The sequence below is a fragment of the Puma concolor genome, chromosome C2, assembly GCF_028749965.1.
Source record: "Puma concolor isolate L17-30 chromosome C2, mPumCon1.1.hap2, whole genome shotgun sequence".
NCBI lineage: Eukaryota > Metazoa > Chordata > Mammalia > Carnivora > Felidae > Puma > Puma concolor.
Window position 1 is genome coordinate 101472015 of NC_141675.1, and position 19450 is coordinate 101491464.

The following is a 19450-nucleotide window of genomic DNA, read 5'->3' on the forward strand; positions in this document are numbered from 1 at the left end:
CGGGGAAGTAGGTGGTGAGGTCATCTCAGCGGGAGGAAAATGGACCAGAGGTTTGAGTAGAGTAAAAGAATGAAATAGCCATGTCATAAAATGGTTTAAGTTTCTTTGAAAAACACGATAATGCTGCCAAGTGGTGCTGAGTCTCTATTTGACTTTGGTTGTCAAAAGTATGTATAACATCATCTCCCCCGGTCTGTTTCCACTTCCCTCATCCTTCTCTGGAATCCCAAAGCCAGTTTCTGCCATTTTTCACATCGTGTGATGACAGACAATAATCCAACTTTCTAAGACTAATGAATCCCCCAACAGCTGCAAGGGCCAATCCCACACTTGAAGCCTCCACTGTCCCCTCTCCTATGCAGAGCGTCTGTCAGGTTTACCAACACAATAATAGGAAGGATGGAGGTGGCCTCCTTTCTTGTTTCTGCCCGTGTTCCTGGAGGTCTACTATGCCCTGAGGGCCACAGAATATGACACAACTTTCCCTGGGAAGTGGGGTTAAGCATTGACCCGACTTGCTTCACTTTTCTGTCTCATGCTAATGATGGAGACAAACAGAATTTGCGGGCCGTGCCATATGTGGGCTGCACAAAGATAAATAACCACATGCTACATGGATGGGGAAGGCAGAGAGGCTCATAGATAACATGATACCCTATCTTATGTCCCATGAGTTTTCCAGTATGACATAAATAGTAAAATACTAATAAGCACCCCAAACAAACACATCTACTGCTTCCCACTGTTCCTTGCTGTATCAGGGCAGAATCTTTGAAAAGCATCATCCTCCTTAAGTGCAGATCTAGACAATTAATCCTTTGACTTGGTTTTGAGCTTTTAAAGACATACATACCACCTACCCAAATGGATTCTTTACTGTTTCAAAGCCTGGAGCTTGAAGGAACATACATAAAACTTAATGTGAAAAAGCTGTGTAGTTAATCTTGACAAGCAGGCAACCAAGAAATTGATGTGCAGCTTTTAGTCTGACATCAATTTCTGACAATATCACTTTGAGCTCATTCTCTGGCACCAAGATCAAATGCCCTTATTTATAGGTCTCAAACAAAGAAGAGCCTAAAAAAGGAAGCCGCATTCAGCAGAAATCCTTCCACATAGAAATCCTTGCCTACTAGAACTTGCTCAAATGGAATTTTTTGTCTTTTTCTTGGCTTAGTAAAGAAGATGGTGAGCAAGGAAAAAAGAAAAAAACGTGTTAAAGTTCGTTTGCTTTCTCTTTCCTAAATCGGAATTTCATTTTTTAATTTTAGGCTTAGTTTAGCCATCACTGACTCCAAATGTGGTAGGAGAGTAAGTAAACTATTTCCCAGAGAAAATAACAACCAGAAAAATGACAAAAAAAAAAAAAAAGACAACCGTATTCAAATATGCTTAAGTCATCCCCTATAGGATACCAGTGGTTAAGAAGTTTAGTATACTAAAACCATTTTTTAAAAAAACACAGCACAATCAGAAGAGCAGCAAGGCTGTTGGAAAAAAGCAATTAAGTCACTCATCTCAAGTAGGAGAAGCTTTCCTATCAGCTCGAAAGTTTCATGGGCTCTACTCCCTTAGCACCTGCTGCTCAGTCCCTGACGGTTCTTTGGGAAGAACTTACCTCATCTTAAGACTTTCCTCTGGTACTACTGTCTGTAGGAGCATGACACACAAATCCAAAACCAAGGGAATTCATATGACATTTAAATTCAAACAAATAGAACCACCATATTACTCATAAAGATTGCATTCAAATATACTTTTCTTTTACCTTGGTCTTTTCACCGACAATGTTCTTTTCCAGTTCGGCTATTTTCCGGTTTAGATGATCCAAAATCTCCTTCTCTTTCATAAGTTCGGTTGTTTCAGATTTCTGTTCTCCGTCCAAAAGAGCACATTCCATATCCAACTGGGGACACAAAACAAAGCTCAGAGGTGTTTCACTTTCAGAGAGATTCTCAACTGCCCACGTTAGAGATGCATTTTTAACGGCTACAAATTTCAAAAAGTACTATGTTATCAGCCGGACTTTGGTGCCTTAGAGAACAGTTCTGAGAGTCCAGTTGAGATTCGAAATTCCTACGTAAGGAAGCTGGTGAGCCCACAATATATTCACTAAGAAATCTACCTATCATTTAATTTTTCTACTATAATCCCTCTTCTGCTTACTTCTCAATAATATTTTGCTGATTTGCTCAGATTCAGGCTCAAGCACGAACCATCTTGGGAGCAGCCTTGTCTTTCTTTGTCCACAGAGCATGGGAGGCGAAAATTACACCCAGTCAGCATGCAAGCAATGCATTCTTAGCAATGTCAGCAGGAGGGGCATCCAAGGGCTGTGTATAAGATGACAGGTGAGCAGTACCCTTCTACTTATAGCTATCTGCATCATCTGTGAGTATAAACATGCTAGGCAGAATCATTTGTTCCTTCTTGTTCCATGGAGATACAGTAATAGACCATGTGTCTGTTTCCTCTCTGGTCTACAAAGCCCAGAAGCGAGGTCAAGGACTGATTCATATGCAGATCCCCCTGTGTACCAACATGATGTCCAACGCATAGTGAGCATATTCAGAAAGTGTTTGTTGGATTTGAACTTGGAGACCTAAATATATGGGACCTCAGCTGAGATCTGCATGTAGAAAGTCAGAAAGCATGCACTAGTTAAGACAAAATTGGTTATACCCAGAGTTCGTTAAAAATGGCTTCATATGTTTGTTTCATCTGACTTAAAAAAAAAGGCAAGGAAAAAGGAAATATTTTTAAAAAGGTATTTTTACCCTATACAGGACTCACTGAAAAAAAAAATGTTAACTCATGTTGATTTCTATGTATTCTGCTTCCAAAGCCTATGCCCTAATAGGTAGTAATATTTTTAAGCTGAAGGAAAGAGAGGAAAAAAGAGAAGGGTAAAAAGTCAAACCCTGGTTTATACCTCTCTGGAAGATTCATCCATCTGGTCATTTATATCTTTGATTTTTTGTTCAAGTTCCTCGAGGTTATTGAGAATTGCTATCCGGGTCTCTTCCATTGCTGCCAACTCCTGAATCCTTTGTTCTTCATTTATACCCTCTGGGGTCTGCAATTAATCAACACAGAAAAGGGCTATTCACATTTCCACGCCAGAATTTCCCAATTTATAAACCAGTAGTAAGTCTAGTGTTTCACAGTCTCTGTGCCTCTTGGAATTCTAAAAGCATCCTTGTGATTGTTCAATTGGAATCGTGCATTTTCTCACAGATCCCCAGCAGTAAAGTTCTTAAGTTACCTCATACAAACCAACTTAAATTTACCAGTTCATATCCTTTTAAAGCTGAAATAACTAAGAGATTTTACAGATGAGGAGGTTGTGGTCCATAGAAATTACAGTGACTGCTCTAAGGTTATAGAGAAAGTTTGGCATGGCAAAGAACTAGAACTAGAGCTAGACAAGACTTTTGACATCTTCCTCAGGGATCTCTCGAACAGGCTGCTACCCTCACGCCAAGCCCCATATTCTCTCCCGTCTCCAAGTGAGCACATCTCCTACAACGGTCTCTTCAATCTCCAGCCTCACTACTGCATCCCACTACTAGGCTTATCTGCAGATGAGTATTCAGGCTGATTTGTTTCTTTTCCAACACATGGTGGAAAAGTGAGGACACGATACACTTGGCCCATTTCTTTTTTTTAAATTTTTTTTTTCAACGTTTATTTATTTTTGGGACAGAGAGAGACAGAGCATGAACGGGGGAGGGGCAGAGAGAGAGGGAGACACAGAATCGGAAACAGGCTCCAGGCTCTGAGCCATCAGCCCAGAGCCCGACGCGGGGCTCGAACTCACAGACCGCGAGATCGTGACCTGGCTGAAGTCGGACGCTTAACCGACTGCGCCACCCAGGCGCCCCACCATTTCACCGAAATGTTCCATGAAGTGAAAAACCATGACAATACAGGACCTCGTTACTTTAGTGACTCCCCAGATGACTAAAAACTACACACTTAATATAAAGTCATGTTTCACTTGTGCTCACACACTACTTACTGTCTTTATCCTACACTACTTTCTTCACGTCTAATGTTTAAGACACTCCCTGGGCCGATGGGCTTTTATGACACAAAATAGCACACTGGTTATCATTTATAAAACCACTTCACAGAAAAACCTGTGTTCCCTTGGAAAGGAAAGTGAAAGTCAGGAAAGAAATTAAGTAAGAGAGGGCATACTTACACCCCTTAGGTGTAACAGAGTTACAACAAATGCCCAGGAAATAAAGAAATATTTTAGATCATACACATTTAGCCAAAATGGGACTGCCTATTGTTTTATGAAGAGAGTAGAGTGAATTGAAAATAGCCTCTTCTTTCAGGAATTTCCGATTAGTCACCCTAGATACCACCTGATAGAGATCAGTCTCTCTGTAGGTCAAGGGGTGCTGGGGGATTGGCACATTATTTACTTAATTTCTATCTCTCTTTGAAAAAGCAATAATTTCTTTTCATTAGTAAGTCAATCATCAAACAATTTCACAATTGCACAGTGAAAACAGCAGCCTCCATAAGTAAATTATTGAAAATTACTCATAAATCGGTACAAAGAATATTCATACTAACCAAAGAGATCATTAACATTTGGTATGCCGTGCTAAGTTCATTTATTTAATGATCTTAAAAATAACTTTAGGAAGATAGCCATCATGTCATATTCTTTATTCATATTCTTTATTCTTTACCCTACTTCACTGCTCCTCACAGAGATTAAACAATTGAAATGCCACAGTATCTCCGGTTGATTCGCAGAGGTATGCGGACCTTCCAAGCTTTAACATTTAGCCCTTTAATGGCCATCTTCAATGCAGCATTTTACCAATTAATAAAACAACTGCTGACCTTTTTTGATCACAGACAATGAATCTCACTGTCCTAATACTCAGGTGCCCGTTTTAGGGCGTGAGGGACGCCTGTAACAGTGAATGGCATTCCGAAATCACTGACGTGTAATCCTAGCAGGAAAGCCTCAAGAAGGCCAGTATCCTGTTGGGTCAACATTTCATATTAGGTTTCAACCGCCAACAGGGTTTAAAAATATCTCTCTCACTTGGTGGAAGTAAAGCATTAGGAGAAAACAAAAACTGAACAATCTGCATAACTACAAACTTTCTAAGCAGGCAGTGGGTGAAGAAAGAGAACAGTGGCAATTATAAATGTCTAACTGAAAGTTTCTAAAAAATTTATCACCATCAGCATATTTGATAACAGACAACTCGAGAGGCTGTTTATAGCAATAAATGCTCTCTAGGAAACGGTTGTTCTTTTTGTTATTTATAAAAAAGCAATAGCTTCCAAAGGCATTCTAAAACTCTGAATGGTTTGTGATAGAATGGGATGAAAATATTGTTTACACATGTATAAACATCTCTAAATATCCCTTCTTTGAGGTAACCTGGCCTCCACAGAGAAAGGGGAGGGAGAGTAGGAACAAGACACTTTGTAGCTTCCTTCCCCCCTCCCCCCCCCCAATCTCTTCCTAGAAACTTCTTGCAACCAGAGGAAGTTACAAGTGTGAGGGTTGTCCACTGTAGACAGAATGATTACTAAAAAGAGAAGAATGAAAAAGTTCTCGAGGAAAAATAACATTTTTTTCTCAAATAACTAAATGAGGTGATGGATGTTAGCTAAACTTGTGGTAATCATGTCACAATATGTGTGGGTCAGGTCATGATGCCACGCACAGACGTACATGGTGCCGTGCGCCAACCCCATCTCAACGTGACAGGAAGAAAGGGAGAAAGAAGAGAGAGCTACTCTCAGCTTTCACCTCAGGGGGAGGAAGACAAGTTCACAAAAGCCAGTTAAAATTAGCCTATTTCTAAGGTCATCGGTATCTTTAAGTGTTAGGTAAAACAAGTTCCAGAATGGTAAATCTCAGGTTTCCTAAATATCATTAAAATCTTCATTTCCTTGAAGCAGCTTAGAGTGTTTTCACATTCTTCTCCACTCATCCTCAGATCGATTAATAACAAACACTGTCCTTTGCTAAGCCAGGAATTCAGCGAGCAGATGACTAAGAGAAAAGCGTCCAAAACAAATGGGCAGGACTTTTAAGAAAGCATTCTTCTGTCTGTTGTCTTGAAGTAACATATATCTGTCTCCAAAAAGTAATAAATGCAAACCTCCCTCCTTGGAACTCATCCCCCTCACTTGCTGCCTGTCTAAGCTGTTGCCTGTAACCAGAGGTGCCTTTGATATTTCCTGTCTCGAAAGGATGCACGGTCTTATATGTCTTGCCACAACGGAGGCTGCTGGAAGCTTCAGAGGCCTCCTTTTCCACAAAAGCATATTTGAGCAATTAAAAACATCTGCCATGATCCGCCCATTTACACACCAGCAGCTTTCTTGTCACAGCCCTCTTCAGGAGGAAACCTGTCTCCCTAAAGATTGTCCTTAGAGAGAGACACACACAGCTTACTGTTTTAACAAAAATCTGGCAGCTGTCCATGATGGACGAAATGGGAAAGGATTTTAAATGTAAAGGAAGCCACGGACTTCAAAGAAAACCCAGTGGTTGATGAAAACAGCTCAAGTCTTCAAACGGTGGGCCATTTACTTTGCCTGAACACAAAGGACTTTTGATTTGCCCCCCAGATCCTAGTTTCTAACAGTTACAACATTCTGGCAATAGAGACAGATGTCCTATTCAGAACTGCTCTCCACTGAGAATGAGGAAGGTCAATATGGTCATCAGGAGAAAGAAGGATTGCACATTTCCGAGTCCTAATGCAGATGAAGAAGGGACTCAGAAGGTAGATGTGGACTGCTAACTAGGAACACTGAAAAAGTCTTGTTGTGGCCAAAGACAAAACAAACACACCAATTCCCCCTGAACTATATACTCCATGTGATAAACTACCTCCAGAATTAGGGATCATGATGACGTCTTTCTCTTAACCGGTTTGTGTCCCTCTTATAAGAAAAATTTAACTGATATATCTTTTTTGTTTTTGATCCTTTGGCCATAATTGCCATGAATCTCAGAATTGAACTTAATGATCAGAGTTACTTAATAACCTAATCCTGTCTATTTAACTAAGTAAATTCTTGTGATTATGGTTTCTGTTTTTTCCTCCTTATTACCACTTTTTGTGTGTTTATTTTATTCCGATAAAATTTATATCTTATTACGGCTCTCTTATGACCTTTCTAGAAAAGACGTAGGGCAATTTTTAATTTCATTGAAAAAAGATTCCTAACTTATGTGAAAAAAGTAACACCAGAAGATTATCCTTCAATTCCATTTAAGAAATCCTCAAATTCAGAAGACATTTTAAAATCAATATACAGCCAGGAGACTAAGTAATAATTATGACTAACTGTGAATCTTAAACTCTTATATATCTAAAAAATATCAGGAGTAAAGTCAAGGGGAAGACCACTCATGATAAGAGACTAATTTTCTTATAACTCTCACTACTTAGTAAAAACAAGACAATTTTTTTTTTTTTTTTTAATTTTTTTTTTTCAACGTTCATTTATTTTTGGGACAGAGAGAGACAGAGCATGAACAGGGGAGGGGCAGAGAGAGAGGGAGACACAGAATCGGAAACAGGCTCCAGGCTCCGAGCCATCAGCCCAGAGCCCGACGCGGGGCTCGAACTCACAGACCGTGAGATCGTGACCTGGCTGAAGTCGGACGCTTAACCGACTGCGCCACCCAGGCGCCCCCAAGACAATTTTTAAAAATGAGTGAAGAACGTGAAGAAGTGGGGCAAAATACAACTTAACGACTAAAATATGAAAAGATGCCCAACTTCATGCATAATTAAAGACAAGCAAATTAAACACCAATTAATCAGGCCAATTGAAGAATTTTGATAATATACAGCCTTGGCAAGTGTATGAAGAGCAAGGGATGCCCATAAACTGTTAGCGAAAGCATCGCCTGGAAATATACAGTCTTTTCAGAGGATAATTTGGAATAATTGACTAACATGAATAATATGCAAACTCTTTCATCCATTAATTTCAATTTTAGTAAGTGATCTTGCAGATACATTTGCAAAGTGGTGCAAATATATATATAGACATATATATAGGTATATATATATATATATATATATATATCTGTATAGATATATCTGTATAGATTATCTATCTACCTATCTATACATCTATATATATGTGTGTGTGTGTGTGTGTGTGTGTGTGTATATATATATATATATATATATATATATACACACACACACATACTAGAATATTTGCTGCATATAGGTTTTATTAATAAAAAAAGTAGAAAACAATTTAAATAGTATTTCTAGGGGTGCCTGGGTGGCTCAGTCGGTTAAGTGTCTGATTCTTGGTTTCGGCTCAGGTCATGATCTCTCAGTTTCGTGGGTGAGAGCCTTGCATCAGGCTCCATGATGACAGCATGGAGTCTGCTTGGGATTTTCTCTCTCCCTCTCTCTCTGCCCCTCCCCCACTCGTGCTCTGTCTCTCTCAAATAAACTTAAAAAAAATAATAATAAAATAACTAGTATTTCCAAACAAGAGAATACTATTCAGCTGTTGAAAAGAATGAGGCAGAGCTGTGTGTACTGAAACACAAAGATGTGTAAGACATTTAGTGAGGAAAGAAAGACCAGAACGCTATGTGTGTGTATCTGTACATCTGTACCTATAACATGGGGCTTTGTATATGCACAGAAATATTAAGAAGGCAGGTAAGATACTTTGTGTTTATCTCTCAGGTGTACAACTGGGAGAGGGCAGAGAAAAGAGAAACTTCCTTCTTCTTACTTTTCTGTACTGCTACGTTTTTTACAGTGCAAATTTGTTACTTCACACTAAACACCCTAATTTGCTGCCCATTGTTTAGCTAATTACCTCTTAAATGGAAGCTTCACTGAAAACATTTTGGAAAACAAGCACGGTAAAACCTCTAGTCTCTAGGCCAATGCAGATGCAGAGCCCCAGGCCCTAAATCCTGGTTTTTCTTGCTCTGTAGCCTTTACCTTCGGTAGGATACTAAGATAAGCGGACTCGTTGGAAGGTTTCAGGAAGGCAGACGTGAGGTCCCTGAGCAGGTCCTCATTCCTGATGCTCCTGGGGGAAAGGAAGCTGGCGCTGCTCTGACCAACGCCCCCGAAGACTGCCAAGTCCGTCTCTTGGAGAGAGCCTTTCTGGTGGCACCTGTATCTGGTTTCAGGGCTCATCACGGCTTCTTCAAACACAGACTCCTCATCAGAGAGCTGCAGCTTCTCGAGCTCCTTATTGATTTTCTGCACATCTGCCACGGTGGTGCCAGTGGACAAGCGACTGTCGGGCTTTGTGTATTCAGCACAGAGACTGAGGATCGTCTCCAGACGCTGTCTCTCCTAGAACACAGAAGACGGGAAGGTCAGTGAGTGTGTGAGAATGCAGACAATCACAAATAAAAAGACTGAAGAGGCTGGGACCACTGGCAATTTCATCCCACAGGTAAATCCATTTTTAAGTTTACTTATTTACTTATTTACTCACATAGAGCATGTGCACAAGAGGAAGAGAGAGGACAGAGAGAGAGAGAGAGAGAGAGAGAGGGAGAGAGAGGACAGAGAGAGAGAGAGAGAGAGAGAGAGAGAGAATCCCACACAGGCTCCGCACTGTCAGCCTGGATCCCAATGCAGGGCTCGAACTCAGGAATGGCGAGATCATGACTTGAACCAAAATTAAGAGTCGGCCACCCACCCGAGCCACCCAGGTGCCCCTCAATCTCCTTTTTAAAAAATCTCCACCCTCCTTCCATTTCTATCTCTCTGCCTCTAACATATTAGCCAACTTAACACTTGCACTTAAAATTAATTCTCTAACATCCTAGACAAATAGATGCACAAAAAGACGAATACTACTTAAAGGATCTTTTAATTTAAAATATAATTTTTTTTTTAATTTTTTCAATATTTTTTTCTTGACATGCTTCAAATTTTTCAATACTTTTCTTATGTCTTCTTACAAGATAAAGGTATTTTCCACTATTTTCTCACATGAGTAATTAAAATTACAAAGAAGTAGAGGGACACCTGGGTGGCTCAGTTGGTTAAGCATCTAACTCTTGACTTCAGCTCAGGTCATGATCTCATGGTTCGTGGGTTCAAGCCCCACATAGGGCTCTGTCAGTGCAGAGTCTGCTTGGGATTCCCTCTCCCCCTGCCCCGTTCCTCCCCCACTTGTGCTCTCTCTCTCTCAAAATAAATAAATAAACACAAAATAAAAATCAAGAAAAAATAAAATTATAAAGAAGTAGAAATGTTGCATAAAAATGAAAAACTTTTCATGTCAAGTCCAGATAGAAAGACATCAAGGTATTTCAGATTCTGATACCATTACATCTTTGGTTCAGTTAACTGAAAAATAAAATGATAGTTCACTTGTTTACAAAAATCAATATAAGGGGTGTCTGGCTCAGTCGGTTAAGCGTCTGACTCTAGATTTTGGCTCAGGTCATGATCTCATGGTTCGTGGGTTCAAGTCCTGCATTGGGCTCCACACTGACAAGTCAGCCCGCTTGGGATTCTCTCTCTCTCTCTCTCTCTCTCTCTCTCTTGCTCTCGCTCTGTCCCTCCCCTGCACATACTCTCTCTTTCTCAAAATAAACAAATAAACTTAAAAAAATCAATATACAGGCCATTAATATCTATAACAATACCACTACTGACCCTTCACCAAGTTTCCCATGCAAAACAAGTAGATATTGATGTTTTTGACTTTAAGCAAATTCACTTATATGTTTGTGAGGCATAGGATATGATTTATGAGATGCTTGTCATAAGCCCGGATAGCACTCTTTGGGGTGGGGAACCTCAACATCTTTGCCTCCCACAATAATTCCAAGGCCAAAGTGAAAAGAAAAATGATAAAATAACAACAACAACAACAACAACAACAAAAACCCTGTTGTGGTTATATGTACCACATTGAAAACAGAACTCGGAAGCCTTCCATAGATAAACATTTTCCAAACTGGTTATCAGTAACAAAATAGAACATTTTAAAGTAACACTGGGCTGCTATTTTCACTTTCTAATGGCAGCTAATTTATAAAGACAAAATTCTGGCAGTCAGCTCTTTACTAGTTGAAGGACCATCTAATAGAAAAGTTAAATTGGATCAGACCAACATAATTCCCTGGTTTCCATTAAAATACATGAATTAAGTGACAAGACAGAAAAATTTAAGTCGTATCTGGCTTTTACCCGTCCTCTAAAAAGTATGCTCCCCCCCAGCCCCCGCAAATACAATAGCTTGATCAAAAGGACTATTAAACTGGCTCCTCTAAGCCCCCACCTCCCTTTCACTGACTGAACTTCTGGTCTCCAGCTGCAGCTCCGTCCTCATGGCCTCGTCCCACGCAAGGTACTCATAGCCACACAACCTCTTCCCACGCGCTCCTGCATCCTGCCCATCCAGGAGCCCGGTGTTTATTTATCTCTGCAGCTGCCACCGGCTGCCAAGCCCTACCCACCTCAGCTTTATGGGGAGGGAGTGGGGGGGGGCACAGCCCTCATTGCCTTATTTGAAACCCCTTCAACAATCGAGAAACGTTTACATGGGAATTTGCAAAAAACAACGTTCTAGGGCATATGTCAAGAGAGGGACAGGAAGGAGGCGTTATAGTTTAACCCTTCTCAACAGCATCTGCGTTAGAAGCTACTGCTCATCTCCAAAGAAAAGTTCTTCTTTCTGCCATTTGGGGGACTTAAGTTGAAGCATCTAAACTCAGTCTTTACTGACCTTTACAGATCACAGTGTGTGTACATTAGCCTGGACATTACTTACATGTGGGATTATCTGAAAGTCGTCAATTCCCATTTACCGGGGCTTCGGCGAACAGCGTGGTCTTCAAAAGCACGAAGGGTATTTCTGCCTAGCCTGTCAGACACGGCAAAATTCCTCCCACATCTCCTTCCCAAAATAGTTGCTTTTGCTGCCAGTGCTATTGCTTAATTCCACGGGGAATAAATGATCCCAGCCTTAAGATGAATGCTATTTCAGACAGTGAAATGCAGTATTCAAAGGCTTGTGCACAGGAAGTGTGGTCTACTGGTATGCGCTTCTCTCTATTCTTATCACCCCGTTCACAGCCAATCTGTCCAGGCTTGAGTCACACACACATGCGGTCCTGCTGCCCATGAGTCTAAAAGAAATCCAGGCTGTGTTGAGACACACTGGCCCCATGAAAGCTGCACCGAAGAAAAATAAACTGATGTCGAGAAGTGCGTCAGAAGAGAGTCTGCGAGGCATTTCGGAAAGCACTATATGAAGCCTTTTAAGGAAAACCCTGTACAGAATGTACGCTCATAAAATAATTCTCCCCTGAGCCCTCTTCACTCTGGAGTCTTGCTGCTTCCCACCCATCACTCCAATATTCTCCATTCTGGGGGACCTAAAACCAGGGTGCCGATTCCAGACCAGGACACTTTTGAGACCCAAACAGGGTACTGTTAAGAATTATGCTGGAACGTCAAGTACCACCAGGGACTGGCATTGAGATGAGTGGCCCCCTACCTAAACTCCATTTCATCTGGCGCTTCACCTGGCCACCTGCCAAGTTGGGAGGGCCACCCTCTTGAAGATGTCCAGTTCCTGCCCACGTCTCCCAATCAGCATTCTGCTGTGTATTCTTCTGAGAAGCCGTTTGTGCACGGCCTATGCATCTGATTGGCACAAAACATTGGTGTTATGGGCTTGGAAAGTAGGTCACTTGAATCAAATTATTTTAAATACATTTTTTTTGATCTCCCTCACTATTTTCCTTTCCTCCTCTCCACATACTGCATATATTACAGAACGCTTGGAATGGGGGCACAGGATCTTAAAATATATACCTGAAGAACACGGTATGCAATTCTTTCCCTCGGCAATTAGAAAAAAAAAAAAAGTGGCAGACTGAATGTGTTTTGACCTCAGAGCTTTCTTTCTTTGTCAGAGGAACGTGTCTGGCAATGCCTCACTGCAGTTCACAGCCCTCCATCAGGGACCTCGTCCATCTGCCAACCCCATCCATCTCCTGGTAACCAACAGCAGCCAGTCTAGGCCACAGGACTGTAAGTGTAATGCACAAACAAACTGTGCAAAAAACCAGTTGCTGATACCCAAGCACAGCTGAAATCTTTACTAAACTCCTTCCGTTATAGGTAACTATGTCGGGTCACTTGTTATATAAAAGAAAGGGTCAACTTTTAGTGGTTAGAAATAATTTAATTGAAAGAAGGTATTTTTTTCTTAAGAGGACCTACTATAACTGCTCTGTATGGGCCATACTTCTCTCTCTTATTAGCTCTAGAGATTCAATAAAGACCTATGAAGTTACTCTCTGGCCATTAATGTGGATACACACATGGAAAGAGACAGCATGTCTACCTTTACATCCTTAGCAAAAGGCACAAATCGTCATTTAAAGAAAAGGGTGGTAAAGGAGCTTTACAGAAAACCAATAGATTCACATATAAGGAAGTAGTAGACAAAAATTCCAGGAAGACAAATTTGAGTTGAGTCCTTGGGATAAATATGAGTCTGTGTGAGGTGTTGGACAGTGGCATGGGCCGGGCATTTCTTTCTTTCTTTTTTTAATGTTTATTTATTTATTTTGAGAGAAAGAGAGAGCACACACACAAGTAGGGGAGGGACAGGCAGAGAGGAAGAGAGAGAATCCCAAGCAGGCTCCATGCTGTCAGCACAGAGCCCAATGAGGAGCTTAATCCCACGAACCGTGAGATCATGACCTGAGCCGAAACCAAGAGTCGGATGCTCAACCGACTGAGCCACCCAGGTACCTTGGGATGGGCATTTCTATAAAGGAACCATATGCACAAAGGCATAGAGCATGGAATAACACAGTATGCTCAGGGATTAGCAACTATTCTGTGGCTAGAGAGACGGGATTCTTTGGAGGAAGAAGGACGAGGTACACGCAGGGAACTGGGTCAACTTTCTCTTTGTATCAGGACTTAGCAAATACCAAAAACCCTAAATGAAACACCAGCAAGAGTCAGTGGCCCTGGCCTAAAAGTGGATGGCAGAATGAGATGGAGCTGACCACAAGGACGCAGAATTTCCAGGATTCCATGAACACATTCTGATGTCTCACTTAGGCGGGACAATCAGGAGGTAAAAAACAGAAGCAATGGTTAAAAGTCTTTTATGTGAGTCTATTGGTTTTTAGAGATAAATCCCTTGGGGTAGTAACTGGGGCAATTATGATCAATTCTCATCTTTTTGGACACAGGGTAAAATGGCTTTTCAATTCCCCACCCTTACACCACATATGATCACCAAACTTGCATTGGCCAACGAAGTGTGAGAAGCAACGTGTGTCGCTTCTGCCTGGACAGCCAGTGCATGATTCATTACATGTCTTGCTATGCCATGGCAGAGTGGCACTCCAGATGGTGCTGGCTCCATGAACTTGGACCCTGAGCAAGGAAATGTGGAGCAGAGATCTCATTCAACCCATGCTGGCCATGGAGAGTGAAGGAGAAACAGATCCATGTTGTTTTAAGCCTGAGAGAGAGATTTTTTTCTTTCGTTTTCTCCACAGAAGCCCATTATGACTGATAAGCCTTGCTTAATTTCAAGCAGGTAATGGGCCCAAAAGTTAGAGATGAGAGCCTCAGGGATCCTACTAAAGGCAGCTCCTTTATTTTCTGTGTCATTAAGAATGGGCCTGGCCCAGAGAGGGGTCAGGCCTTTGCTGTTGGCTTCTGGAAGGTACTCTATGTCATACCTGAAAGGATTATCTTTGTTTAGCATCAGGTTGGACACTCCTGATAATCGCTCTCAGGGTGAGGGCTGGCCACTCCAGAAAGACAACCATGTGATTTTTTTTTTTGGGGGGGGGGGGCCTGGGAGGCATGTGATATCAGTCAACCTGGATAAGATTAACCAAGTGGACAACCCATCAATCGGTCATGCCTACATGATGAAGTCCTAATAAAAATCCTGGGCACTGAAGCTCAGGAAGGTTTCCCTGGCTGCCAATTCTCCATGCGTACTGTCACGCACCAATGCAGGTAGACTAATACTCCCAGTTCCACAGGGAGAGGGCAGTAGAAGTTTCGCATTTGGAACCTCCTGACTCTGCATCTCTTCCCTGGCTGATCCTTTATCGTAGATAAAGATAATAAATAAATGATAATCCTGTAATAAGTGATAATCCTGACTTTAATAGCTTTCAGTGGGTTCTGTGAGACCTTCTAATGAGTTAATGAACCCGTCGGTGGTTTCTGGGAGTCTCTCAGTTTGTGCTTGGTGTCAGAAGAGAGGGCAGTCTTATGCGGAGACAGCATCCTTTGACCTCGTAACTGGCCTTCACATTTCCAGAACATTGCCTTGGTATTATTATTATTAAAAAAACAATTTTTTTTTGTTAGAGAGAGAGAATGCACGAGTGCGGGAGAGGGGCAGAGGGGGAGAGAGAGAGAGAGAGAGAGAGAGAGAGAGAGAGAAAGAGAATCTTAAGTAGTCTCCATGCTCGGCATGGAGCCCAACACTGGGTTTGATTCCATGACCTTGGAATCATGACTGGAGCTGAAATCAAGAGTCGGACGCTCAACTGACTGAGCCCCCTGGAAGCCCTTCCTTAGTAGTATTTTTATCAGTTTAGGACAACTGATCTGATAAAGAAATTGTATATATAAGTGAGGAGTTTTCATTTTTTTGGTTTTACAAATTATAAAAGTCAGTTTAATGTCTAGCTAAGAACATTTTATTTTACGGTCTACCTGGGAAGTCTACCTTCAGGCTTGTGGTCAGGGAAGCGCTTTATTCTGCCATCCATCATTTAAAAAGCATGTATGTGTGCCCCATCGGAGAACTGCACTGGAGAGAGGCCCATCTGACAAATGAAAGAGCAATGGCTTTGTATGACTGTATCTGTTCTGGAGGCAACTGCAAGTTATCTGAAGAATTACTGAATAATGTGACGGCTGCTACTTGAACATCAAGCATTTGTTATGTGCAGGCTACTATCAGGATTTTGTATCATGTATTCCTATTCTGCCTCCATAATAATGGATAACCAGATACTGAGGGAGGGTAAGGCATCTGCAGATAATCAGGGCACTCGGTGATTTTTCAGTACCCTTTTCTCAAATACAGTCAATACACTCAAATACACAAACACACTGTCTAAGGAGAGCAAGGTCATCCTGCTCAATGCCCTAAACTTTCCTCCTCTACCTCTTTCTATATATCGGGTCCACCTTTCTTCAATGTACCGCGGTGGCTAACAGCATGAACTCTGGAGTCAGACCGCTTCAGTTTGAATGCTGGTTCCGTAGCTACTTGCGTGGCCCTGGGAAAGTCATGTAGCTTCTGTGAGTCTTAGTTCTTTGTGTATGAAGCGTGGAATTGCTAGAATATCTTCCTTGTATGGTTGTCATGAGGATTTTAAAAATAGCATATATAATAGTTTCTGAAACACACTACATATAATTTAAGTGTTAGCACAGGTGTCTAAGGAGAGTCCCTCAGTCTCTCCAAGGTGAAGTCCTCTGCCTGAATCACTGCATCCACATTCCCTCCTCCCATCTTTATGGTTTTGTTCTACCAATTATCCGTCTCCTACATTCTTATTTCTTCTTTGTTGAATCCTTCGCCTCTGTCCGCAAATGTACTCAAATCCCCTCCTTCCCCCCGCCCCAAGAAATAATAAATTATCATCACTGGAGCACCCCATAGATTTACTATCCTACTTCCCTACCTCCCTTCAAACCCAAATGCACTCTCAGTCTCAAATAAGTTACCAAAGCTCAACACTTCACTTCCCATCCTTCCCAGCCCTTGGGAATCTAGGATAGTGTGCCCTGCCTTCATGCAGAATAGATACTCTGTAAGAGAAGGGGTACGTCCCACTTCTCCAGGAAAATTAGGAGTAAAGTGAGCAGAAAGACGAAAAGCTTTGAAATAAAGATATCAGGACTCCATGAAGAAAGCTCAGTGCTTCTCTCTGTAACCATATATCGTAAGGATATGTGGGGAAATTGAATTCTCTCTCCCACAGAACCACTGGATCTTCAGAGCAGAACCTGTGTCTAAGTCTGATTTAATGGGAAGAACAAAGATTTGGATTTGAAGTTCTGGCACTTACCAGACTTAAAACACAGAAGCACTGAACGAGTTCAACCTTCTGAATTTCTATAATCTGGTCTGCAAAACACAGATGATAAGATCGGCACCTATGTTAGAGTTCTTGTGAGAAATCAGTAAATGAGTGTGTGCGGGATAAAGTTTTATTCTAAAGAATAAATTAGTGTCTGTCACAAGGCAAGTGCTCAGTGCTTGTTATCAATGATTAAAGAGGATTTCCATAAAAAAATGGAAGTGAAATAGATAATTGTCTTGTGGCTCCCAGGCAACATCATAAATACAGGAGTCCTCCCTTAGGTGAGGGGGATATGTTCCAAGACCCGCGGGATGTACCTGAGACCACCGATGGTACTGAGCCCTATATACACTATGGTTTTTTCTATACATACTCATCTGTGGCAAAGTTTAATGTATAAATTAGGCACAGTAAGAGATGAACAATAAGAAGTAATAATAAAATACAACAATATAACAATACACTGCAATAGAAGTAGGGATATGGTCTTTCTCAAAATATCTTGTACCGTACGCACCCTTCTTATGGTGATGTGAGATGATAATGTGCCTACGTGATGAGATGAAGTGAGGTGAGTGATGTAGGTCTTGTGACATAGCGTTAGGCTGCTACTGACCTTCCGATGGTAGGTCAGAAGGAGGATCAGCTGCGTCTAGACCGAGGTTGACAGAGGGTAACTGAAACCAGGGAAAGTAAAGCTGCAGATAAGGAGGGATTACTGTACTGTATAAACAAGCAAGTACTGTATACTGTACTGTATAAACAAGCAAGTCTAAAAGCCAAATCCAATTGTTCTCAGTGAAAGGCAACACAGGAAAAATACGTCATGCGGCCAAATGTCTCCCTGAAAAATTCACAGATCTATGGGGTTCTTCTGCCAGTCTGGAAGGAGGGAAAAATTCCTCCACTGCTCAAAACTCCCTCCCCGTGTGGTGCATCACATGCCTGAGCTTTGGGCAACAGAGGGCTGCCCAGTTGCCATAGTAACCCAGGGAGGAAGGAATCTATTCAGTCACTCACTGCCATTTGGTCCCTGTATCCCAATCAATACAGGGCAACATAGATTTCCCATAGGAAGTCCAGGGGAGTAACTTCTAGAAAGAACTGCCCTCCAAAAAATCCATGTTCCTCTCCAATGCACACACTTCATGCTTGACATAAAACGCAGATTTATATTTCACACTGCCTGTGGCTACACCTCATACTCGAGAGATCATTAGTGTTCCTGCCCTATGAGTACGTGCATCATTCAAATACCTGAGGACCTTATCATATCCTGTCTTTGCTCAGACTCAGACAAAGAAACTCAGTTGTTTTCTCATTTCATAAGTCAATCTCTTACACTGCAGATTATTTTTTTTTAATTATGATTACTCACTGGTGTGTCAGCCCTTAAACCTACTTGCCCCTCCTATTTCTTTTTCTTTTTTTTTTTTTTTTGCCCCTACTATTTCTATCTATGTCCCTATTTTAGGAGCTTGTAATTAAGATATATATATATATAGATACGTATTTGTATATATAATTAGCATATAGCATTTAAAATCATTAATACAGGGGCGCCTGGGTGGCGCAGTCGGTTAAGCGTCTGACTTCAGCCAGGTCACGATCTCGCGGTCCGTGAGTTCGAGCCCCGCGTCAGGCTCTGGGCTGATGGCTCAGAGGAGCCTGGAGCCTGTTTCCGATTCTGTGTCTCCCTCTCTCTCTGCCCCTCCCCCGTTCATGCTCTGTCTCTCTCTGTCCCAAAAAAAATAAATAAAAACGTTGAAAAAAAAAAATTAAAAAAAAAAATAAAATCATTAATACATTTGCCAGATATATTTAATTATTAATATACCTAATAATTCAGTAATGTGAAATATGCTATGTAATTATATAAATTATATATAATACATATGTATGCTGAAGTAATGTTTATTTTTGATTTTCATTTACCAAAAATGCCCTAAAATACTATCACTTAATTTAATGAATCCTGTTGATTTTAGACCAAGAATGCTTTCTGCCACTTGCATTTTCCACCTCCAGTTATTTCTTGAATTTGTTCAGCAGACTCAAGTTAATCTGTCACCACAAGAAGCATCTAACTCAGATCTTCTGTATTTTAGTCCTTTTCCTGATGCCTTTTGCCATCATTTTGCCATTTCCACTCAACTGGCAGACATGCAAATGATGAAGTTTTGCTTTTATAAGAATTGAGGTGAATAATATAAGGGTTGAGGTGAACTATTCTTAAAATATTAATAGATATCACTTCAAGGAAAGTGCCAATTATGAGTGACTCTGTAACATTATTGCCTCAATTCAGATCACTGAAGGAAGAAAATGCACTTC

At 41.2% G+C, this 19450-nt stretch overlaps 1 protein-coding gene across 21 annotated transcripts in view; it reads right to left on the reverse strand.

Annotated features, from left to right (window-relative positions):
• The window catches only part of PHLDB2 (pleckstrin homology like domain family B member 2), a 228078-nt gene that overhangs the window by 58662 nt on the left and 149966 nt on the right, over positions 1-19450 (reverse strand). For all 21 annotated transcript variants that reach the window (XM_086675472.1, XM_086675463.1, XM_086675464.1 and 18 more), the window contains 3 exons: positions 8988-9350; positions 2933-3076; positions 1769-1906 (listed from right to left, as the gene is read on the reverse strand). In XM_086675472.1, the coding sequence (XP_086531598.1) occupies positions 1769-1906; positions 2933-3076; positions 8988-9350 (645 nt within the window). The remainder of the gene's footprint in view (positions 1-1768; positions 1907-2932; positions 3077-8987; positions 9351-19450) is intronic.